The 25,489-nt window shown below is 37.2% G+C and overlaps 2 protein-coding genes across 3 annotated transcripts in view; one reads left to right on the forward strand and one right to left on the reverse strand.

Annotated features, from left to right (window-relative positions):
- STK26 (serine/threonine kinase 26) overlaps positions 1 to 21,666 on the forward strand; it is a 67,968-nt gene extending 46,302 nt beyond the window's left edge. The window contains exons 4-12 of the mRNA XM_043895221.1: positions 9,551 to 9,607; positions 14,308 to 14,416; positions 14,507 to 14,664; positions 15,518 to 15,703; positions 16,808 to 16,956; positions 18,038 to 18,131; positions 18,528 to 18,590; positions 18,669 to 18,805; positions 19,881 to 21,666. Of these exons, the coding sequence (XP_043751156.1) occupies positions 9,551 to 9,607; positions 14,308 to 14,416; positions 14,507 to 14,664; positions 15,518 to 15,703; positions 16,808 to 16,956; positions 18,038 to 18,131; positions 18,528 to 18,590; positions 18,669 to 18,805; positions 19,881 to 19,905 (978 nt within the window). The 3' untranslated portion in view covers positions 19,906 to 21,666. The remainder of the gene's footprint in view (positions 1 to 9,550; positions 9,608 to 14,307; positions 14,417 to 14,506; positions 14,665 to 15,517; positions 15,704 to 16,807; positions 16,957 to 18,037; positions 18,132 to 18,527; positions 18,591 to 18,668; positions 18,806 to 19,880) is intronic.
- The window catches only part of FRMD7 (FERM domain containing 7), a 64,194-nt gene continuing 58,921 nt past the window's right edge, over positions 20,217 to 25,489 (reverse strand). For both annotated transcript variants that reach the window (XM_043895219.1, XM_043895220.1), the window contains exon 12: positions 20,217 to 24,711. In XM_043895219.1, the coding sequence (XP_043751154.1) occupies positions 23,617 to 24,711 (1,095 nt within the window). In that variant the 3' untranslated portion in view covers positions 20,217 to 23,616. The remainder of the gene's footprint in view (positions 24,712 to 25,489) is intronic.

Below are 25,489 nucleotides of genomic sequence, written 5' to 3' on the forward strand. Positions count from 1 at the left end.
ACCAAAAAAAAGTTGGATTTTTAGTTTCCGGGATTATACAATTAACAGACACCTAAAGTTCCAGCAGATGGAGGTATTCCTGCATCACAGAAAACTCTTTGGTGGCTATAACCTAAGAGTTCTTGGGTTCCAGAGTTAGAGTCAAGATTTGTGTCTATTGAAATATAAACAATAAATAATTAGAAAAATCTAGCTTAGATTAGAGTTTAAATTATTTTAAAATTTAAAAATGTATCCCCATATTGATATTTTTCAAAGGAAGGCAGTATTAGTTAAATCTTTGATTTTCAGGGCTTACAAGAGGGAAGGGGTTTTTTTTTTGGTTTATTTGCTTTTCTATCTCAAGGCCAGAAGGGTGTGTTTATTTTATTTTTTCATTTATATTTATTAGTTGGAGGCTGATTACTTTACAATATTGTAGTGGTTTTTGCCATACATTGACATGAGTCAGCCATGGATTTACATGTGTTCCCCATCCTGAACCCCCCTCCCACCTCCTCCCCATCCCATCCCTCTGGGTCATTCTAGTGTACCAGCCCCGAGCACTTGTCTCATGCATCCAACGTGAACTGGCGATCTGTTTCACAGTTGATAATAAACATGTTTCAATGCCATTCTCTCAGAAGCGTGTGTTTATAACCCATTAGACTATTGGCCTGCACAAAAGTTAATGCTAAAAAAAAAAGTTAATGCTGTTTTTTTATCCTTTTACGTTCTGCTGATCAAATATACCCTAGGATAAACTGTATTAGTTAATACTCATATAGATATTCATTATCAATTTCCCTGGCTTTTTATAGAGCCTATTTTTTTTTTGTTTTTGGCCAAGGTGTGTGGCTTGCAGGATTGTACCCCAGCCCCTGTCAGTAGAAGTGCAGAGTCCTAACCACTGAACTGCCAGGGAATTCCCAACAGAGGCTAATTTAGTCTAAGAGTATGTAAATTAGGTGACTGTGGAATTAATACATAGTAGAATGAATCATTAAATAGCAAGTCACTGTGTGTCACACTGTACTAGGTTATGGAGATGTAAAAGTGAACAGCTCCTGCCTTCAAGAGCTTACAATCCCATTTTGCACTACAATGGTGTAGAATTTGTGATTGAATGCATACAAGGTACAAGGTACCATTTGCATAAATAAGCAAATGGTCAGTTCTATCATTTTTTTTCCCATTATGGTGTGAGGGAAAGACTCACAGGAGGAAGTAATACTGCTAGTAACTCATATCCAATATACTTTGGAGTGTTAGCCATTACTCTGTTTTACTGTATACATAATTACTTGATTCTTTGTGGTGTACTTTGCTTTCACATTCTTTCCTAAAAAGCTTATTTAGCAGGTCAGATTGCTCTTTTCAGTATCCTATGGGTGGCCTTCAGTCTCAGTAGTTTTAGGTCCCCATTCTAATTCCCGTGGTTGTAGGCAGCCCAGGAAATTTGGTGGTGGTGGTGGTGGTGTATGTGTGTGTGCACGCGCACGCTCATTCTGGTTTACTCTTTCTGGATTGAATCCTTATAATTCCAGATCCACTCTGGAGCGAATCTGAACACTTGCTATTTTTACGCATCTGTACCAGATAAACTACTTTCGGTAACTGACTCAAAATATTAAGTAAGCCCTCTTTAAAATGTGTACTGACATGGTATTGACTTTTACTGGTTGCTTTTGCTGTGCTTACTCACTCGATCGTGTCTGACTGTTTGTTTCCCCATGGATTATAGCCCACCAGACTCCTCTGTCCATGGGATTTTCCAGGCAAGAATACTGGAGTGAGTTGCCATGCCCTTCTCCAGGGGATCTTTCCAACCCAGATATCGAACCTGGCTCTCCTGCATTGCAGGCGGATTTATTACAAGCTGAGCTACCAGGGAAGCCCTATTGGTTGCTTACAACCTTTATTTGTATTCAGTACTCCCATGGAAAATGAATTGTAACAGAGTTACTCTGTTTGCATTATTTATTCCTAATATTTCACATTTTAAAAAATTTCCCTCATGGTATACACATAGCAGTCATCCCCCAAATACTTAATCTTTTAACAAATATAATTGATAGTTTGGTTTCTCCAAATCTTGATTGCAGAATATTTTTAGGCCAGTTGAGGATACAGAACTCTTATCCAAGATGTCTTCTTAAAGAATTAAACTGCATTATTTTTATCTCTTTAACTGATCATTAAAGTACATTATGAGAAAGACTACTTTGAAGAACATGTTACTTCATGATAAAATTGTAGAAATTCAGATGGCTGATATTGACTATTTGTATCTGGATTATTTGTACACACACATACACGCGTACTGTCTCAATATGGGCATACATATATATGCAAAGAGAAAAAGAAATATAATTTTATAACTCTTTAATACTGTGTATTTAAATTACTTTCTTAAATCAACCCCTTGTTTATTTTCCATTTATATTAAAACATAGTGTGACTTTTCAGGCTTCCTTTTTTTAGCTAAAATCGCATAAAATATAACAGGGTTTGGCTTGGTGCAGTCAGCGTAACTCAAGGCTACGTCCTCTAAGGACCATCAATTGACTTCTGTTCTTGTTGTGGCCCATCCTTGCATTTCAGATAACATAGGGGATTTTGTGAGTCAAGCTAATTGAGTAAAGTAGTATATTGAGCTCTTCTCAGGTTGTCCTAATACAGGATATAACCAGGACCTCACTGTAAGCTGGAGGAAAAGTTATTGCATTTGAGAGAAAATTATATGCTCTCTGAAACTGTATATAGTTGTAGTGCTTTTCTTGAGACTTGCAAAAATGTACTGGGTATTCATTTTGACTGAGCTCACTGTATAACTTTGTTTTTAAAAACAAGAGTAAAAACCAGATAAACACATCAGTATGACCACAGTATTTTCCTTTAATTTTAGTTCAGTGCAGATTTTCTTGACAGACAAAGTTAGTCTTTATGAAGAGTGCTAAAATAAGCAAACCCTTCCCTTCTGATCTCATAATATTGGAAGAATCTTTTATAATCTTTAAATATTTTTCTAGTTCGATGTAAATCTTAAAATGAAGGTCACTCAGGCATTGAGTAAAATTTGAATCATGCCTTTATGTGCTGCCGAAAATTGCTTTTAGATTTCTGTTTATGTTGAGGATATATGCCCCCCTCCATATACCACAACTCCTGATATTTATTTTTTAAAAAAGAATTGAGTGATTGAAGTAAAACATTCCAGAATAGGATCTGTGCAGCTTTCTCATCATTTTTCCTGAGACTTTTGTGTGTGCTTATTTCCAATGTATGGTGAATGTTTCTAGAATATTTCTGGAATTTTCTAAATTAAGTTTTTTTGTGCAACTTGAAGGAAATTGAGAGGGAAATACTTCTTCCTTTTTCAGTGTTTTTTTTTTTTCACTCAAAATAAGAATTGCTTTAAATTTCCTATAATCCACCTATAAGAAGCCTCATATTAGATTCAATGCAGCAGATATTTATTTATTGGGTACCTCCTCTGTGTCTTCCTTTCACTCTGCATGTTCACCCTTGTCCGTCTCATCTACTTTATTCTGACAGTTTTTAAATTCCCGTCTCTGGTTTCAGCCTCTCTCTTTAGCTCCAGATAGGTGGATCTTACTTCCCTCATATCTCCCACTTATCTGTGAGTAGGTTTATCAAGTACACTAACCCTCAAACTGGGGAGTAGCATTTAAAATGAGTCTTGAATATGATTTTGATAGGGGTAGTGATATGAAAATGTAATCAATCTGATTTCAGTATTGACCATCTGGTGATGTCCATGTGTAGAGTCTTCTCTTATGTCACTGGAAGAGGGTGTTTGCTATGACCAGTGCATTCTCTTGGCAAAACTCTATTAGCCTTTGCCCTGCTTCATTCTGTACTCCAAGGCCAAATTTGCCTGTTACTCCAGGTATTTCTTGACTTCCTACTTTTGCATTCCAGTCCCCTTTAATGAAAAGGACATCTTTTTTGGGTGTTAGTTCTAGAAGGTTTTGTAGGTCTTCAGAGAACCGTCCAACTTCTTCAGCATTACTGGTCGGGGCATAGACTTGGATTACTGTGATACTGAATGGTTTGCCTTGGAAATGAACAGAGATCATTCTCTTGCTTTTGAGATTGCATCCAAGCACTTCATTTTGGACTCTTTTTGTTGACTATGATGGCTACTCCATTTCTTCTAAGGGATTCTTGCCCACAGTAGTAGATGTAATGGTCATCTGAGTTAAATTCACCCATTCCAGTCCATTCTAGTTCGCTGATTCCTAAAATGTTGACATTCACTCTTGCCATCTCCTGTTTGACCACCTCCAACTTGCCTTGATTCATGGACCTAACGTTCCAGGTTCCTATGCAATATTGTTCTTTACAGAATCGGACTTTACTTCCATCACCAGTCACATCCAGAACTGGGCATTGTATTTGCTTTGGCTCCGTCTCTTCATTCTTTCTGGAGTTATTTCTCCACTGATCTCCAGTAGCATATTGGGCATCTACCGACCTGGGGAGTTCATCTTTCAGTATCCTATGTTTTTGCCATTTCATACTGTTCATGGGGTTCTCAAGGCAAGAATACTGAAGTGATTTACCATTCCCATCTCACATGCTAGCAAAGTAATGCTCAAAATTCATGTGAACCATGAACTTCCAGATGTTCAAGCTGGTTTTAGAAAAGGCAGAGGAACCAGAGGTCAAATTGCCAACATCTGTTGGATCATCAAAGAAGTGAGAGAGTTCCAGAAAAACATCTACTTCTGCTTTATTAACTATGCCAAAGCCTTTGACTGTGTGGATCACAACAAACTGGAAAATTCTTAAAGAGATGGGCATACCAGACCACTTGACCTGCTTCCTGAGAAATCTGTATGCAGGTCAAGAAGCAACAGTTAGAACTGGACATGAAACAATAGACTGGTTCCAAACTGGGAAAGGAGTATGTCAAGACTGTATATTGTCACCCTGCTTATGTAACTTATATGCAGAGTACATCATGAGAAATACTGGGCTGGATGAAGCACAAGCTGGAATCAAGATTGCCAGGAGAAATATCAATAACCTCAGATATGCAGATGACAGCACACTTAATGGCAGAAAGCAAAGGACTAAAGAGCCTCTTGATGAAAGTGAAAGAGGAGAGTGAAAAAGTTGGCTTAAAACTCAACATTCAGAAAATTAAGAGCATGGCATCTGGTCCCATCACTTCATGGCAGATAGATCAGGAAACAATGGAAACAGTGACGAACTATTTCTTTGGGCTCCAAAATCACTGCAGATGGTGATTACAGCCATGAAATTAAAAGATGCTTGCTGCTTGGAAGAAAAGTTATGACCAACCTAGACAGCATATTAGAAAGCAGAAACATTACTTTTCCAACAAAGGTCCATCTAGTTAAAGCTTTGGTTTTTCCAGTAGTCACGTATGAATGTGAGAGGTGGACTATAAAGAAAGCTGAGTGCAGGAGAATTGATGCTTTTGAACTGTGGTGTTGGAGAAGACTCTTGAGATTCCCTTGGACAGCAAGGAGATCCCACAGATCTATCCTAAAGGGAATCAGTCCTGAATATTCATTGGAAGGACTGATGCTGAAGCTGAAACTCCAGTACTTTGGCCACCTGATGCAAAGAACTGATTCACTGGAAAAGACCCTGATGCTGGGAAAGATTGAAGGCGGGAGGAGAAGGCAATGACAGAGGATGAGATGGTTGGATGGCATCACACACTCAAAGGACATGAGTTTGAGTGGGCTCTGGGAGTTGGTGATGGACAGGGAAGCCTGGCGTGCTGCAGTCCATGGGGTTGCAAAGAGTCGGACATGGCTGAGCAACTGAACTGAACTGAACTGATATGAGACTAGGGTATAGACAAGGCATTCTTGACTGGAAAAAAATTATTCTCAGGTGGTAAAGTTCTGGCACGGTGATCTCTACTATTCCTTGCAGTTCTATAAAATTTTACATTCTGTCTCTTTTTTTACTGTAGTAGAATATGCATCACAAAAGCTATCATTTTAACCCTTTTAAATGTACAGTTCTGTGGCATTTCATAAACTCAAGTGACTGTGCAGCCATCTCTACCATTCATCTCCAGAATGCTTTCACCTTCCTCAACCGAAACTCTGTACCCATTAATCTGTAACTCCCCATTCTCTCCTCACCATAGTCCTTTGTAACCACCATTCTAATTTCTGTCTTTGGTTTCCCTACCCTAGACTCCTCAGATCAGTGGGCTCATACAACATTTGCCCAGTGGTGACTTGTTTATCTTACTTGCATATGCTGGTTTATATGGTCAGTGTTATATTTGGCTATTTGCTTCATAGACCAACCTGCTTAATTCAAAATATACTTGATCTATGTTCATGTATATGAACTTGATCTATGATCTGTTATCTTGAAAATACATATCATGGGTATTTTGCATGTTCTTTTCTTTTAAATTTTTGTTTTTCTGTGAACAAATGAATCCCAAGGTCCACAGTAGCATTTCTGCCCCCTTCGCCAAATGTCTGCTTTAGTGGCACACAGTGGGGTCAAAGGTCACATGGGGTGATGGAGTTGATACTCCAGATACCAGTGATTTGTTAAAAGTAGACTCCAACTTCTCCCTGGTAAACAGTATAACTCTGAAGTACTTACTTTTTAGGTTTTCTGCATTTTGAAACAGAGAGCCATTTCCTGACCCCTAACTTACCACCCATGTTGATGCAGGACTTTACACTTACTCCTTCCAACCCATTGCTAAAACGTGTGGGCCGTTTTATAAATAGAAAAGTGGCATTTTCCCTGTAGGGTCTTCCTATGCTTAAATGTACCGGATATATGGTTATGGTTTAGAGCCACTTGGCTCTTTTGGATTTGTAAACCACTATGTAGATATCATCTTAGGCTTTTAAATTATTTAAGAATAGACCAAATATTTGCATTCTCAAACGCAAACGTTTTTTACCAGAAATCAAAGGTAATAGTTATAGTTCCCCAAAAGAATACAAACACAGGATCTGGGATTTTTGGTCAGGTTTGGCTTGTGATTGGTGTTTTCATTAAGACCCACTGTGGACAAGGAACGAGTAAGAGCCTGTGTGGATTAAGCATCTGTGAGTAGGCAGGAGCCCCGCCAGCGTGCCATTCCTGCCTGTGCCCCCTCGCACTTTGCTTCAGTTCCTCTGCCTGCCTCACAGTCGTCTGAATGTCCAGACATATAACCGTCCTCCAGCGACACTTGTCTGCAGAAGTGACAGTCAGAAGGAAGCACCCAGAAAACCTATCAGACAGCTCTGGTTCCCTGCCTGTTTCGGAAGAATCCTAGTTCCACCAAATAGCTCGCTTACAAAGAGGAAGCATTTCAGACCTGGAAGTTGCTTAGTCATAACGTTAATGACATTTTTAAGCTTTCTATGAATACTTTTTAGTGACGAGCAGTCAGTTGCTAAGTTTCTGTTTTCAATTGGTACCCCCCCAAAAAAAAAAAAAAAGCCACACATTGGTTTTAACTTGGAAAACAGGTGTTCTCATTCATGCAGAACTGCAAAACAGATAAACATGTTTTGTAAGATCTTTTAATTTTTCTTTGAAATGTCACATGCATGGAAAGCATTCTGAATTCATGAGGTAGAATATAGTACTTATTAGAAACAAACTGTGGCAAAAGACAAGCTTCTCAGGCTGTATGGCATTGTGAGGAACAGTTCACAGTTCTCATGTTCTGAGTGTCTAATTTCTATACTGGAACTCTTCTGCCCTCTCACTGTTATGGGGATTTATTTTCTCTCGTTCCTACTATAGATGCCACTCTCTCTCCTAAGCTCAAGCTAGCTTGTTGTGACAGGAGAGAGCAGGTGTCAAGATGGGCAGAGGGCATTGTTCCTCTCTCTCAGACATCCTACATAGTGTCAGCATCTTAATTTAGTGGAACCTTCCCTCCCCAGTCCCTAACTCTTGGCCACAGCCTATTCCCCCCACGACAGTGTCCCCTAAACACCCATCATCATTTTCCTGGAGTCCATTCTCTGCCATCATAAAGCCCCAGCCTCACAGAGACACTTGGAAATTTTGAATGGAACTCCTCCTTCCCAAGGATTTGAGAGTTTCAGGACTACCAGCAATAGCTTGAGAATCTTTATCCTGCAGCTGGGACTGTAAAGGTGAGAAATGTGTTCCCAGAATCCCAACATGAAGCATGACACTGAATCCATTTTTCCCCTAGAAACATTGTTATGGTATCAACAGTAGTTTCTCTGGTGTTCTTTCAGGTATACTCTGGATACCTTTGTGTTAAATTGTCTTTTGGAGGGGACTGCTCCAGGAAACAGGAGAAGGCAATGGCAAGCCACTCCAGTACTCTTGCCTAGAAGATCCCATGGACGGAGGAGCCTGGTGGGCTGCGGTCCATGGGGTCACTACGAGTCGGACACGACTGAGTGACTTCAATTTCCCTTTTCACTTTCATGCATTGGAGAAGGAAATGGCAACCCACTCCAGTGTTCTTGACTGGAGAATCCCAGGGACGGGGGAGCCTGGTGGGCTGCCGTCTGTGGGGTCACACAGAGTCAGACACGACTGAAGTGAGTTAGCAGCAGCAGCGGCAGCTCCAGGAACCTAGGCATTATTTTTGTGGCAAAATGCTTGCTTTCCAAATCCCAAACATGTTTCTTAAAAAAATGGACTTTTAGAATACAATCCATTCACAGCTTGGCTATTTGCCAGTATAATAAAACCAACCATTATGCTTCCAGTCAATTCTGTGGTCCTAAAAAAATTCAGAGAATACCACTCATGAAATGTATGGAGAGAGACAGATGTCTCCATTATTTCAAACTGTAGCTGAAAGAAAATTTAATGTTTTCCAAATTTTGTCTGATACAGCTGAATAGTGTGTGTGTACACACCTGTTTTGTAATTCAAATATGTGTGTTCCCTCTATGAGCTCTATTTCCTCTTATACAACTTACAGTGAAGTTAATTCTACCTGAATTAATCATCATGCTTTTCAAGCTACACATTCCCTTTCTCTTATCCATTTACCTTGGGGGAGAGGGGGCTACAGTGTTCTTACTAGTTTCTACATTTGTACAAAAAATGCCCATTAATCATGGCTGATAAAAGTTGTAAAGTAGATTAAAACAAAAAACAAAAACCAAAATAAGGTACAGTATCCAGTGTCCTCAAACTCTCAAATCACATGGGAAGCACTCAGAAGCCCCATTCAGAATTTCTACAAGTCTCCATTTACCTCCTCATTCATTTCCTTTCAGTATCATCATTCAAATAATAATTTAAAGCTATGGTTTTTTCCTAACTTTTATTGAAGTTGCTAATAGTTTAACAATAAGCAACAATAATGTGTCATTTATAGTATTTAGCTATCATACATTCAATAGGTTTCAGGGAGAGTCAAGACTTAGGACTTGACTGTCATTTGTAATATTCTATGGAAAAATATATTGAGTTCCAAACAACTAATTTTAAACCTATATTTTAGAACTAGTACATTAGTATGTCAGATTGAACATTTATGCTAGTATGTTATTTGTCTCAAGTTTATAATTATTAAACTATTTCATGGTTTTCACAGGGTTCAAAATTATGGATAATAATGGAATACCTGGGTGGCGGTTCAGCGCTGGATCTTGTAAGTATTTTTAAACAATTACACACACACATCCATACTTTCACTTTTTTCTTTTAATTGGAGTGAGCATTGGCTTTTGGGCAAGTTAGGTGGTTGTTTTCGTTAATATGTTCACTCTATCTTCAGGACTGCTACTCTTAACATTGATTCAGCTGTATTGCAGGTTCTGCGCATTGCTGGCATTCTTAAAGTATACAAGAAATGCAAACAGCTTAAGAAAATTCCCCCCGAATGAGGAATGAGTGTGTGAGAGCTGCCATCAGTTTCATGTTTTACTTTACATGCTTATCCCTGAGAAAACTGAATGTTCTTAGATTTTTGAAGAGATATCATCCAGATAACTGTTTCTAAATGTGGTTCTTGGGTTTTGACCAAGAAGCCCTACAGACCCAGCTCTCTGCAGAGTTCTCTCTGCCTCTCTCTAGGTGACTTGGAAATGTGATGGCATTTTTGTCACAATGACTTGGAAATGCCACAGCCATTTTAGCAGACCAGGCTGCTAAAATCCTGCAGTGTGAGGGAAAAGTTCTAATCAATGAAGATGTGTTTGTGCACAAAATGTTATTGAGAAACACTGGTTGTTTTCCCCCATGTGGTTTGATTCTATCAGTGTTGTCCCTCCCCCTTTAAATTTTTTATTAATATGACATTGTATTTAAAATGCAATGTGAATGACTAGAGACAACTTTGTGTAATATAATGACTGCTGGGCTGGCCTATGGGAGTTTGAGTTTCTAGGGCTGCCTCTGTTTATAACTAAGTCTGTGACTGTAAGCCAGACACATAAATTCCTTGGGCTTTGACGTCCTATAAAACAAAGAAGTTGCACTAAGTTTTCTTCCATCTTTAATATTATATGACTTTCATATAATATGCTCTGCCTTTGAAATTGGAGTCTGCTGTTTCTAAAAATAAAGTGTTTTGATGATTAAGATCACCGAGTAATGTTTTAATTCTTATTTTTTTTAAAGTAGAGATGAATTTTTCTGACTGAAAGTGATCAAATATTTTTTAAAGACTTTAATATTGACTGCCAGTACCTCCAAAGTTTCAAATAATCCTATGAACAGAAATGACCATAAGCGATTTTTCTTTCCTTTAGACAGAACCATATTTAAACCATTCAAAAGAAATGGTAATTAAACTTGATGGAGAGCCTTATCTTCTAGGAATTCATCTCAGCTTAATCAGTTGCTGAGTTAGGCCATCCTTCTTTGTGTCTAATCTAATTCTTACATCCTAAAGCTCCATTTCATTTTTTTTTTTCTTTCTCGCTCCTGTCTAGTGAGAGAACATAACTGGTGTTTCTTTGGCTAATAGTCCTTCATGCATATGGAGTCAGGTCTCATTCTCGCTATTAAATGATCTCAGCTCTATTTGTCTTGTCATGTAGTTTGATTAAACAATAGTTTATTCATTAGTTCCACAAGAAGCCTCACAATTGCTCTAGGAGCCTCCTCCTACTTTTTAAATATTAAGAGTCATTTCCAAATTTATCACAGTTACCTTAACTGGCCCCCCAGAATGTTTACCATGTCACTTCCCTGTTTTGTAGGCACTGGCAAGACAAGTGCGCTGCTTTTATCAGGATCTCTGATAGCGACGGGAAGCATTGGACAATGGCCCAGCCCTAACTAATACAATCTGTATCCCCCAAGAGTAGTTGGGGCAGTTTTATGAAACCTCTGAATGAAATGACTGTGAGATCTTAATCTCATTCTAAGCTCTGCCTAAGTCAAAAACTGACAATTAGCATAAATTCAATGAACTTAAGATTTTCTTAGCTGTGTAGTGGCTAAAAATCAAGAGACCTAGATCCTATTCCCAGTTCTGCCATTGACTAGCTGGCTAATATTGGGCAGACTATTTAACCTGTGCCTCAAATGTTCAAATAAGAAATTAGATGAGTAATCTCTCTAGTTTTCTTTTTCTAGCCTTAACACTTAATACTATTGTGATTTAATTATAAACCTCATTGGCTCGACTTTGTAGGGAGAGTAAATGATGAGAATGCACTATTCTTCATTTAGGAGAGTGCTATTGTTTGGAAAGCATATAAGAAAGGATCAGGATTAGAGGAGAGCACTGCTACCAGGGACAAGAGAAATTAAAAGGAATGCTGGGCAAAAAGTGTTCATCCCATTAAACTGGTGCCTGACTAGTGTAATATGATTATGGCCAGTAATTAAGTTCAACACTATATAGTATATGGACTCTCCCCAAAGGCTTAGCTGGTAAAGAACCAGCCTGCCAATATAGAAGATAGAAGAGATGCGGGTTCAATCCCTGAGTCAGGAAGATCCCCTGGTGAAGGAAACAGCAACCTACTCCAGTATTCTTGCCTGGAGAATCCCATGGACAGAGGAGTCTGGCAGGCTGCAGTCCATGGGGTTGCAAAGAATAAGACACGCCTTAGCAACTGAAAACAACAATATATACCTCAAGAATCCCTCCCATTCTTAAAAAAAACTAGTTGTGTGTGAACAGACTTTGAGCATACTGTACGTTATTTTATTGAATTGATTATACCTCACTTGTTTCCAATAAAAATTGAAGTGGCTTACAACAAAAACATATATAATAAGGTTAAGAGAATAAAACATGAGCACCAGGGGAAAAAGTTGGAAACAATATGCTAACCGTAAGAGAAAGCATAGCAAAACATGCTGCATTAGGGACTGGCTGGAAGTCAAAGGAGTGTTGGAGAACACCCCCAAGCCTGCAAATGTCCCTCTCTTGAATATCCTCAGTTGACAACAAAGCAAATCATACAACGCCAGCACCCCGCCCTGGGGTAGACGTGTTAGCTATTAGAGACATGGTAACATCTTCAGTCTTTGGAGAGAAGCTCCATTGTGCACTCCAAGGACAGTGGACCAAGATCTTGGCATCATCTCTCCCAAGGCTGCATTGAAAATTTTTAAAAAGCAACCTCTATTCCATCTATTTACTTTCCTTCTCTTTCCAGCTCCCTTTTTTCTCCTTTTCTGATCATTATCATCATGGCTAAGGAAACATTATAACCACAAGGTTTGGGATAGTTTTCTGTCTGACATGAACAAGAAAAACCCAACTCTGCCACCACCCTACTCCCATTTCCCTGCCACGGAAATGCCCTTCCCATCCTCCTCCAGTACCCAGTTAAGTGAGAGTGCATTTAATTTTAAACTGGACCTAAGTATACCAGATAAGCTAATGTGTCTGTAGGACCACTTTCCCATTTGTTTTTACTTAAGTATATTTTAAAAATTCTATATTATTCAGACCACTTTTAGAAATCCTTCAGAATGATAGCTAGGACCTTGCCCAATTTTCTAAATGACTGAGAATATACCTCCTCTGGCCCTGTCAACATTATAATCAATGATACTAAAGTACTAGTCTTAGGTAGTATTACTTGACATTTATCTTTAAGTTGTTTGGTAGTACCTCAGAATTTCATTACCAGCAATCAATAAAATAATATGCCATTTTCACCTTTTAGATGACTTTAATCACTGGTGTTTAAATAGATACTTTGGGGTGGAAGTTGATACATTTGAAAGTAAATAGATAATGTTACCTAGGAAAGGCACCTACTGAACTATACACATCCCTGAAGTATACTATATATCCAGAGCATAGTTAATATTAAATAGTGAGACCGAAGTATGGGTTCTATTTTAAGCTGTTAAATTTCAACATGAAAGTGCCCTTTATTCAGAATAAATATGGCATTCATGAAAGATGAAATACAGAAGGTGCCAAAGAGCTGTGAATCCCTCCCAGTGTGAGGCAGAGTGGGCAATATTTGATTTTCACCACCCCTTCCCTCCTTCCAGCAAACAGAACTCTACCTCAGCTCTGACTTTAGATTCCCACCCTTTCCTGTAATAATATTATACAGTCCACTGTTTGTGCTTTATGAGGTACCAGAATTTTAAAATAACCATTTATTTTAAAGAGAGATTTTCAGATATTCCATTACAAATTCTCCTGAAACTTAATCATTGCTTTCCTTGTATTGCAGTTGAAACCACTGGCTTTAGTACAGGGATGGGGGAAGAAAGGGAAATGTGTTCCGTTTATTTGAAAAACTGTATCCCTCCATGATTTGAATTTCTTTTTACAATGAAAGTTTGAATAGTTTAATTATTATATTCCTAGCTAAAACTTAAATCTGAGTCTCCAAAAAGGCTCTATGCTTTACAGTGTTTTTGAAATATGTAAATGTTAAGAACTGTGCTACAACTGACCCATATGATCAAATTGGGTTGCTGCAGAAATCTTATGGACCATCTGATCTAAAAATCAGTTCAGTGTAAATATTTAATGTTTTAAACAGCAAATGCCAAAATTTAAGTAGTTGATATATTTTTCCTATCTGTCATTACTTAAGCATGTTCCTTAGATCTTTAATGTAAATATTTAAGAACCTCAAGATTTGAAGCTAATATATAGTTATATTATCTTTCAAGATTAAATCTAATCATTAAAATCTAATCATTGAAAACCCTTTTAGCCCTTTGACTTAACTCTCTTCACCCTTAAGAATTTTCTCATTGTTTAAATACTGGCTTAATAAATAGAACTGCTTCATTATATATAAGCAATATATATTTCAAAGATAATGTTATCTGTATTTCAAAGATAATGTTAAGTTTGAACTTCATTGTTCCAAACTTTTACATGTGTATGTGTGTGTGTGTTTTCCCCCTAAGCTGCGAGCTGGTCCATTTGATGAATTCCAGATCGCTACCATGCTAAAGGAAATTTTGAAAGGTCTGGACTACCTGCATTCTGAAAAGAAAATTCACCGAGACATAAAAGGTATACAGAAGTCTAATATGAACCTGAGAAAAATAGATGCATTCTGAGGAAGCTGAGGGTTTTTTTTGTTTGTTTCCTTTTCCCTCCTAGCTGCCAACGTCTTGCTCTCAGAGCAAGGAGATGTGAAACTTGCTGACTTTGGAGTGGCTGGCCAGCTGACGGATACACAAATAAAAAGAAATACCTTTGTGGGAACACCATTTTGGATGGCTCCTGAAGTTATCCAGCAGTCAGCTTATGACTCAAAAGTGAAGTGTTACCTATAAACTATTTTGTTTTTAATATTGTTTTACATAGCATCCTATCCTATTTAATTGCTGTAATTCTTCTTCCTCTTAAGAGTATTTCTAAAACTAGAGTCAAGTCAAATTTTGCTGCTAAATCATAAGTTCCCTAGATGCTGGTAATACTGAATATTTGGATCTTCTTCCCTTCAATGACCTTCCATCCTACTTGGAATACAATCCAAAGTCCTTACTATCACATACATGGCTCTCTACTGTCTGGCCCTTGTCTACCTCTGCCTCATCTCCTACCACTCTCCTCCATTTTCTACCCATTTCAGCCACAGTGGCCTCTTTACTGGTCCATAAAAACAGCAAATCCCCTCTGGCCTCAGGACCTTTGCACTTGCCTCTCCCTCTAACTGGAATAACTTTCCTCTCAATCAGGTCTCTGCTTAAACATTAGGGACACAGAATAGTCTTCCCTCGCCATCCCATGTAAATTTGCAGCCCTTTTACCTTATCATTCATTTTTCCATTATCCTGATTTTGTATTTTCTTCACAGAACTTAATACCATCTGACATCCTATTGTTTATTCATTTATCTTTCTCTTCTACTAGAACATAAGCCTCTTGAGAGCAGGAATTTTTTTCTGGTTTAGTCACCCTCTGAATTCTCAGTGCTTGGAATGCAGTGCCTGGCACAAAGTAGGGAATTTGATAATTTTCTAAAAAAATGAATTCTATAAAAAATGTATTAACACCACATTTCTTGAGACATTTTAACATTGTATGACCATTAGACTCCACAAGTTATTTTGTGGCAGAATGTTCGAATGAAATTTCAAGGTAATTGTTCTTTCCTCCTTACCTTAGGCTGACATTTGGTCACTGGGAATTACTGCTATTGAACTAGCCAAGGGAGAGCCACCTAACTCCGACATGCACCCAATGAGAGTTCTGTTTCTTATTCCAAAAAACAATCCTCCAACTCTTGTCGGAGACTTTACGAAATCCTTTAAGGAGTTTATTGATGCTTGCCTGAACAAAGATCCATCATTTGTGAGTATATGTGCTATGACCGTTGTTTTCTGTGATCAGATATACATAGAGCCAATGTGGTTTGTTCAACAGTAAGGAATACAATGCCTGTGGAAGCTGTCTACAGACCATCCAGGAACCTGACTGTCCCGTCGGTGTCATTAATTTTTTTCAGTTGTTGACAAGATCCGTAGTTCCTTCTCTCCTTCCTCTGCATCTTCTCTTTTTGCTATGTTCCCTAGCATCTTCCTCATTCTGTTGATCGTTTCCTATTTCAAGGGGAAATAAAGTTCATTTTCTAGGATGTCATTAAGAAAGTATAACTATGTACAATGATTTTTATTCAACTGTTTTCATTTTTCATGAAAAGTTGTTGGTGTTTCACGATTTTTTATTTAATGTTCAGAAATTCCAACATGAAGTTGTATACTTTCCCTGAAGTCTAGTGAGCTCCGTTCATTGAGTTGGCAAATTTGATTACAGTTGTTTTTTTGTTTTTAAAATAAAGCTGCCTGATAACTGTGAGAAACTAGAAATATACAAGAACTATCTCAATTGGATGTAACTATTGTAGGTTGCTAATGAATATTAATTAATTATTAGGGAGGAAATATCCCCCACAACACATGGTATTTTTATTTAGATGCAATATGAATTAATGTGTGATGGAGAAGGAATTAATGTGGGGGTCATATGATGCGTGCAGATAATAAGAAAGTTATAGCCTTGCTAGTTTTCATCCTTTTTTTTTTCCAATTTGCAGTAAATATAATAAAAGTATTTTAAAGCATGATTTTGTTTTAAAATTTTTACTTAATTATCCAAGTCCTGTCATGTGTTTCTCTGCTTTGAAGAAAGCCCTGCCTGCCTGTTTGCTGGTACCTAAGCCACCTTTTGCCCACTGGATTTTAGCAAATTGATACCAAAGTAGTGAATTTAATTTGGTTGCCTTGAGCCACTTCGGAAATAGAATTAGCTATTGTCCTATGGCATTTTAGTTATCTTCATATCTATAGACAAACTTTTATACCTTTCAGTTTAATAATTGATAATGATTTCATATCACTCTTTGCAATCATAAAAAGCCTAGAAATATTGGTGCATCCTTCCTTTTTTGTTCCTTAGCGTCCTACAGCTAAAGAACTTCTGAAACATAAATTCATTGTAAAAAATTCAAAGAAGACTTCTTATCTGACTGAACTGATAGATCGATTTAAGAGATGGAAGGCAGAAGGACACAGCGATGATGAATCTGATTCTGACGGATCTGATTCGTAAGTACCAATTGTTTACTTTTTATGTAGATAGCCCATTTCAATATTTCATATCTTTTACTGTGAGCTGATATGCTTTCTCTCGCATAAAATATAAACCTTATTCTAAAATGTGACTTTAGAAATTGTGAAAATCTTTTAAAATCCTGGTCTGTGAAGTACAATGAATTTGGAAACACGTTTTGTTTGTTTTTTCTTTTCCTCCTTAGAAGTGAATTTCTTTAGTTTTAAATGGTCTCAGTCTAACCCCTAGTGGATACTTGAGTATATTACAAAATTTTGGAACAAGATTGCATTTAAGGTGTTTTATTAGCTTGCCCAAAGTGATAAAGAGCAATGTCTTCTCGTACTTTCCTGGAAACCTGCAAAACCCCTCTGGAGAACTAACATTTCTCACCTCCTGGCCATGTACCAAACTGTGATCAGACTGGTACATTAAAATATTCATTTATATCTGATTTGTACCCCCTAAAAAGTTGCATTATTTTTTAACTGCAGCATTTATACTAACATTTGCGCTTCTAACTCCTTAACTTAATTTAGACTACAGAGTCTGTAGGCTACACCAGAATTTACTCCTCTGCTAGTTGACACAAAGGCAACACCAACTCTCTTCAGATAATATCTGCATTTATGAGAAATTGTCCAACTTTTGAAAGGTCTAGAAAATACCAGGGTAGTTGTCTTTGCTCTGTTCTAATGGTTGTTGGCCTTTGCTGCCCATTAGTCACTCATGGAGCCTTTAAAAATGTAAATTAACTATACTCCAATATAAAATAAGATGGAAAAGAAAAAAAACACAAGCCACACTACAGGAGATCTTGATCTAGTCAGTGGGAAGGGATTGGGCCAGGGCTTTATATCTAGTAAGAGACCTTCACATGTGATTCTGATATACACTTAGAGCTGGGTACCATTGCTCCTCTTTGGCAGAAAGCAGTGTGTATTTGAAACTGAGATCAAATGATTTTTTTATACGTTGGGACAATTATTCATTCAGAACCTGTCTGCACTGATTTGGTATTTTTCCCAAGCTGTATCATTTTGGAACTTATAGAAATATCTTTGGCAATCTCTTTAGGGAGTCCACCAGCAGGGAAAATAATACTCATCCTGAATGGAGCTTTACCACTGTGCGAAAGAAGCCTGATCCTAAGAAACTGCAGAATGGGGCCGTATGTATACAGCGATGATCACTTCCTTTTGGTAGACTTTTTTGAACTTTAAAATGAGACAGTGTGATGGCCAGAAATTGTTAGAATTTAATACCCCTAAATGCTTGCCTACCTCACTGTGGTCCACAGTATGTTTCATTTGCCATTCGTTTCAAACTAATTAAGAAAAGGTCATAGAAGTCATTTAAGTGACCATTGGTATGTTTTAAAATAGAATTGTGCATATCAATTGTAATCCTAGAAGTTAGAGGCCTCTGGACAATGGATGGGAATGAGTGATGAGAAGAATGTATGGAGACTTGCCTTGTATTGGGTCTTTTTTGGGGAGGACTCCAATGAATGCACATGAGTGATTATTTTAATTTCATGTATATAATCTATAATATTTGTTCAAAGGAGCAAGATCTTGTACAAACCCTGAGCTGTTTGTCTATGATAATAACACCTGCATTTGCTGAAGTAAGTACAGATTCATCAGCTTTGGCTATTTTAAGAAGTTTAGTAATTTTAAATGTTATAGCTATTGATTTTTCTCAGCTTAAACAGCAGGATGAGAATAATGCAAGCAGGAATCAGGCAATCGAAGAACTGGAGAAAAGTATTGCCGTGGCCGAAGCTGCCTGTCCTGGCATTACAGATAAAATGGTGAAGAAATTAATTGAAAAATTTCAAAAGTAAGCTTGAAATGTCATTTTTAAAAAACTATTTTGACATTTTCTGTTGGATGTTCATTTATGATGTGATAATATGATTACCTACTTATTTTGGTTATTCCTAACAAAGTCAATTCTTAATAGTCATATAATTGAAAACTGTTTTGTTTGCTGCCCATCTGAAATATTAGCTTTTGAAATTATCTGCACACATTACAAGGTAGTTTTCCACTGAATGAAATGGCCTGGTTGTTTTTCTCCTTTTTTTTTTTTTAGTAGGAGTATAGACAAAAGGTGAGGGGGCATATTCTTATTTGGACCCTTGTAAATACCATTTAGGAATGCTTTCATTCTTGCCGCTCTTCTTATCACAGTGCTATTCACAGTTTCAGTGCTATAGTTCATTAAGTTTAACCCCCATAGGAGAAGTTAAGGAAAGGATTTTAGGTAGAGAAACTCAAATGAAGATTCTGAAAAGTTCTTATGGTTGATTTCAGTTTCTATACTGTCTCTTGAACTGTTGCTTTAACTTTGTTCACACTCAGTAAAGTTCTTACATTTAATTGTTAAATTCCCTTTTAAAATGCATATACAAACACAACTTCTTAGCTCAAGCAAGTTATAAAGCAATACTAATCTTAGCCTTAATCCCATTATATGGCTTCTCGGTGTATCTTTATATTTGTTTGTATTTGTGATGCTGCTGGGATCAAGTTGGAACAAACTATACAGCTGTAAAACATACTCTCCTAGATCTTTTTAGCTGATAAAGCCTATTTATATTCATCAACTAAAACCCCTCTTAAAATCCCTTAGTTTTTCTTAATTTATTTATTTTAATTGGAGGCTAATTAAAATCCCTTAATTTTTAATGAAAACCTCCCTTCTCTTTTCCAGTTTGCAAACAAATCAATTGGAAGTTGTAAAATCAGACATAGAAGGGATTTTTTTTAACTTCCTTATATTTTAGCATCTGTATGATGAGACCCAATACAGTTTTGTCTGCTGAATCACTTCCTTCACTGGAGAGTTCATACAGATATAAGATAGACACATGCATACTTATACATCATTTAAGTTTTTCCTAATTTTATAGGTGTTCAACAGATGAATCCCCCTAAGAAACTTCTCGTTATTGGCTTCTATTTCATATGGACCCAGAGAAACCCACCAAAGCTACTTCAAGCTTAACAATGCTTAACTCATGAGCTCCATGTGCCTTTTGGATCTTTGCAACATTGAAGATTTGGAAGAAGCTATTCAACTATTTTGTGATGGTGTTTATCATTTTCTATTTTAAAGAGATTATTTTGTAAGGAGTAACTTTTAATACTATAGTTTCACCTGTATTCTAGTAAATGTTGAGACAGTTTTGCTTTTAGGTATCATTATTAATTAAGTTACTAGGATGAATACTTTTCATGTTTTGATCTTTAGTTAACTGTACACTCATGAAACATACAGGTTGTTCAAAGTCATCGTAAATATTCAACTTTTATAATCATCAAGCTTCAAAAAGCTTTTTTTTTTTAAACACAGCATATTCTAAAAATGACTATTGGTGGGGAAGCAGAAACAAGTCACACATTCTTAAAACAGAAGTTTTTGATAAGCTCTTAGAAATGAAACCTGGAAAAGTATTGATGTTTCTACGAAGTGGGTATGATATTCCAGGCAGCTCAATAATGATTACATTTGAGAGCCCTGCGTCTGTAGTGTTTAGAGGCAACATGTAGCAACAGAGGTACCTCTTGTGTGCAGTATTTACTTTCTCTTATAGAAGAAATGGTTGATCCTTATTTAACATGGTTGGGAAGTTAAAGCAATACCAATTAGCCAAGGATGGATTTTTGGTAATACTGGAAGAATAAGGATTCATTTAAAAAATCAACTCAAATCGCATATTATATGAGTGAATTTGGGGAGCTTAAAAGAAGCTGATTATCATGTGATTATAAATACCTGGTCAATAGGTATGAATATAATTTACACCAGCATATTTTTGTCATGGTCTTAAAATGTCCTATAAACTATTTATACATTTTTGTTCTTCATAACTATCCAATACATACGCATCATTTGTTCATTTTTGATAGGGTATTTAAATAAGCATTTTCTAATTCATATGAAAATAATCATAGTACCGGATGATTTCTGTCCGTACAAAGGTAATTTAGATTGTACAGTTAATTTTCAGTTATATTTATGGTACTGTTACGTGGGTAATACCCTTTTCTTATAAGCCCAGTATATATATTATGCCTGCCTAAGTTCTGAAGTGGGGCTGTATTTCAGTAGTTGTAGAATTATTGATATTAATTAGTTTTGATAGTTTATGTTTTATTGTTTGAGTCTGCACAATTTGGGTTTTGCACAAAAGTCATTTTAATAAAGCTCAATAACTGCCAAATATTAGAAGATGTTCTTCAAGTGAAGAATAAGTTTTTAGTCAAAGTGGCCATTACCTCCTTCTCTTTTGTAATAATACAGACACTTGAATAAGTTGTTGTTGTGTCATATGCCAAGAAAATGTTTTCATTGGTGCCTATACTGTAATAATTACTTTTAACACATTGTATTTTGAAGTAATAGCTCAGTGAAAATTTTCACCTGCTAACTAACTGAAACTCAATCACAGTTTATAATTTGCAGAGGCCTGGTAATAATTTTGCAACTCATATCATGTATCAAATGAATATTTTTATAAAAGTAAAATCAACAAATTTTTAAATTGATTATTTGAAACTTTCAGCACAGCTGCATTATGAATAGAAAATCGTATTGCTTATTCATTTTAGTTATTAGTCCTGTAAACTGTTTGTGGGTAAGCATACTTCAGTGTTTTAGAGGGATTTAAAAATAAATATTTAAATTTCATGGTCCTTAATGTTTGTTTTTTTGAGGGGTATGGTATTTTAATTGTTTCAAATTATTTCTTCTTTCTCCTTTCATTTATTGTTGGAACTTTAACATCAGCGTTTCCATTGGAAACTAGAAGATATTCTTCACAATTTTATTATGCATTGATTATAGCTCCAATGGACTATAATCAGAATATCTGATTTCTGTCCTGCTTGAATATCTGTCATGATTTCTGCCTCCTGTCCTGACAAAATTATTAATAGAGTCCTCTTTTACTCCAAAATGTCCTTATTAGGTTAGACAGTAAATTATATGGTCACCCTAATATAGTTTTATTAGGAAATCTTATACAGATTTGAACCCTGTATTTCTCTGGGGGAAACAAATTGTGCAAAGATTTCTGGAAATTGAGATGAGAAACAGCATATAATCATAAAGGAATTTGGGTTTTTCCTATAGAAAAGGTCAGAGATGAACTTAATGTAGCTTTGAGTATCTATATGATTAATACATAAGTGATTGGGCCTCATATATTCTTATTATGAAATAGCTATTGTAGACTTGTGAGTTATTGGGTTTGGTTCCAGGAGCAGGAAGGAAAGTGCTGGAATGTTGAAAAGCAGTAGAGTGAGGTTTATTAAAAGGGATTTTTCTGGTGTAAGGACTAGGAGAGTAAGAAAACTATTCCATCTACCTTTTATCCATTCAGTCATATATAAAAATAACTTGCTTATATAATTGCATAATTTCTTTGATGTCATTACCTAACATTATCTTGTAAATATGTTGCACTTACCATTAAAACAAAAAAAAGAAGATAAAGTTCTCAAATAGAATGCTATACCTTCCAAGGGGGAATAATAGAGAAATCCCTAATGGGTCAAGAATAGAATTTTGGTTCATTAACTCAGTGTGGAGTATTATCCTTTTTCTTTTAAACCCCATTTCTGCCACTTCTCCATCCCTGACTATACATTTTCACCTGCTTCCCTCCTTTTCCTTGTTCTCTAACTGTGCCTTCCCTTAATTATAGGCTAGAGCCAATCACTTCTGAAATTGATTAAAACAAAAGGAAGTTCATACTTACAACTTATTTTTTAAGTAAATGGGTTTCCATCACTCTTTATTAAAATGCTATTCATCTCATTTCCTTGCCTACATGCATGCAACAAGATATGGGAAAAAAATAAATTCCTGCAGAAGAAATTAGATTAACAGACCAACATGTTAACTTTTATCTTTCACTACATATTATAGCTAGTTAAGAATAGAGAATAAGTCAAACATTATATTGTCCTCATCAGCAGATGTCTGGTTTTAGAAACTGATCAGTTCATGAATTTCCAAGGTTTAGAATTCTGCCAAGTCCTAGATTAACTATAAGCTTGTATTCTGTTGAAAGGATCTATGTTCCTTCAGTTCCTGAAGTACAAGAGGGCCATGCTCCCCGTAATATATGTTATAAAAATTGACAACTTTTAACATAAAACAGAACCATTTTTACTGGGCCCCACACAAATAATGAGGACTGAAACCTTTAGTTGCAGTGTTGTTTAAGAACAGAATGATCAACACAGTCAGTCTGTTATCACTAACTGATATCAGAAGCCAATTTTGTATGCCAGTCCATATTGTTACTGTTCTTATTGTTCTTCGGTGTTGAGGAGCCTGACCTTCATTTATAATGTCTCTATGGGGAAATGTATAATAGAGATGACAAATACCCACCTCACTCTGCCTCAGGGCTGGTGAGAAAAGGGCATGTTCCAGAATGATTCAGAGGGAAGAGAAGAGAGGCTTGAGGAATGAGGCAGTAGCTGGATCTTTCATAAGCTAGGTGCCCAAGCTTAGAAGATTCCCTTAATACTAGTGAATAGTAACAAAGAAAATGGTTTTTGCAGAAAGTGCCTTATGTTTCACCTAAGTGAGTAACATGGAACTGGTCTGGACATGTTCATAGGGTTCACATTTTAGGCTAAAAAGTAATTACATGGTTTTTGCAAAGTCCTATCTTCAGTAGTTGACGTATCAAAAGAAACATCTTCATCTTCTTCATCTAGCTGTAGACTACCAGAAGACAAGCGGATTCTGGCCATGGGTGACCTTATCCCTTTGTCATATAAAGAGTAGTAGTCTGGTTTAAGAATCTCTGACTCAGAATCACTGGATTCACTAGGCACATACCTTTCTGTAGCTCCCTGATCCATTAAAACTGTTGGAAACTCCTGCTCTGCAAACATATATGTAAACAGGTCAGCTTTACGACTGAGAGCAGGACAAGGCCCTAAGGGTCTAAATTCTGACCCAAAAGGAAATCGGATCGTTTTCATGTCTGATTGGCTCTGGGAACGTTTAGGGGTTGGCTCTTGAATGTTATATGCAAATGCATCTCCTATCGTTGGATCTTGCTCTTCTAGATCTACATTCACATTGCTCCTACCAGTAGTCCTGGCCATAGCTTCTTGGAGTTCTTGAAAGTCTTGCTGAAAGCTCTTCATTCTGATGTTCCTTGGGCTTCTTTTGGCTGACTTCACTGCAGTAGACTGTAGACAGCTGTCTGGTCCTTCCCTTTCCTCTGCCATGATTGGAGACCGCCTGGGCACCTGGGGTGGTCTGTCCACATAAAAGAAGACTTGGGGAGGCATAATATCAACCTGCTGACCAGTACAAGGAATATAGGGCACATCTGTGTAAGTAAGCTGCCTTGCTGGACTCACTTTGCTTGTAAGGCCAGAAGATGTGCTCATGGGATTGTCAGCAAACTTAGAGCTTGTTTGGAAGGAGCTTAGAGGACTCCTTTCCTCAAAGTAGTCTCTGGGATCAGTGTCAGGATCAGGGTCAGTGGTAAAGACTGGGTCTGTATAAATAAAAGGGAACGAGGAACTGCTTTGGGACTGATGTAATGATATGGGATCTGCCTCTGGTTTGGAATGCTCCAGCTCAGCGGCAAACGTCACCTCCACTGCGGAGTTTCTCCTCCTGCTGTCCAGCACAGGCTCAGAGGCGTGCACTCCATTCACAGCTCTGCAGTACCCACTGCCGTAGCCTAGTCTCAGATCTTCGACCTTGAGAGAAAGGACAGGTGGGTGAAAGAAGGAAAGAGCCATTTGGTTGGGGCGGGGACAGGGGTCTAAATCAGCCTTTGACTTCGCAAAGGTAGTTTTTCACAAAGTCATTTCAACCCATGTTCTCTGCCAGGGTTGATAAATACATACACAAAAGCTTCTAACTTGGACTGCATCCCAATATATGTGCTGAAAAATAGATGCAACATTACTCTTTCTCAACACCATCACACTCCCAGCCTCCACATTCTCTATCTACTTGAGCCCCAGCATTGTACTTCAAGCAGTGTGGCTGAGTAGCTATATTCTCGAGCCAGGAGTTCTGCCCTTTGGTCTTGGCTTGGCTCTGTCTTTACTTGCTGTGTGACCTCAAGTAAGTCTCCTAACCTCCCTGTTCCAGCCTCCTCCCTCCCTTCTGTAAAACTGTGGGGAGGAGGGCTGTGAATGGCAGGAGACGGTTAAACATTTGATGGTACTTTCCAGCATTATAACTCTGTGATGCCTTTCAGATAAAAACTGCCTCTGACTTGAATGAAGACAGAGTTTATGAGACCTCTAATTAGATTTTTTTTTAGGGAGAGCAAAAGAAAAATGAACATAGTTCATACTATAAAACTCAGATGAAGCCATCATCTCACAGTTCCAAGAGAATAGCACTTTGTTCTTAAATTAACAAAATTACATAGCAAAAGTACTTTAAAATCTTAACCCAAGATCTCATAGCTTCCTCTAAGCCTTAAGATTTTCATAGGTAAAAAGGCAAAGCTTTATGTTTCAA

The sequence above is a fragment of the Cervus elaphus genome, chromosome X (assembly GCF_910594005.1).
Source record: "Cervus elaphus chromosome X, mCerEla1.1, whole genome shotgun sequence".
Classification (NCBI taxonomy): Eukaryota; Metazoa; Chordata; class Mammalia; order Artiodactyla; family Cervidae; genus Cervus; species Cervus elaphus.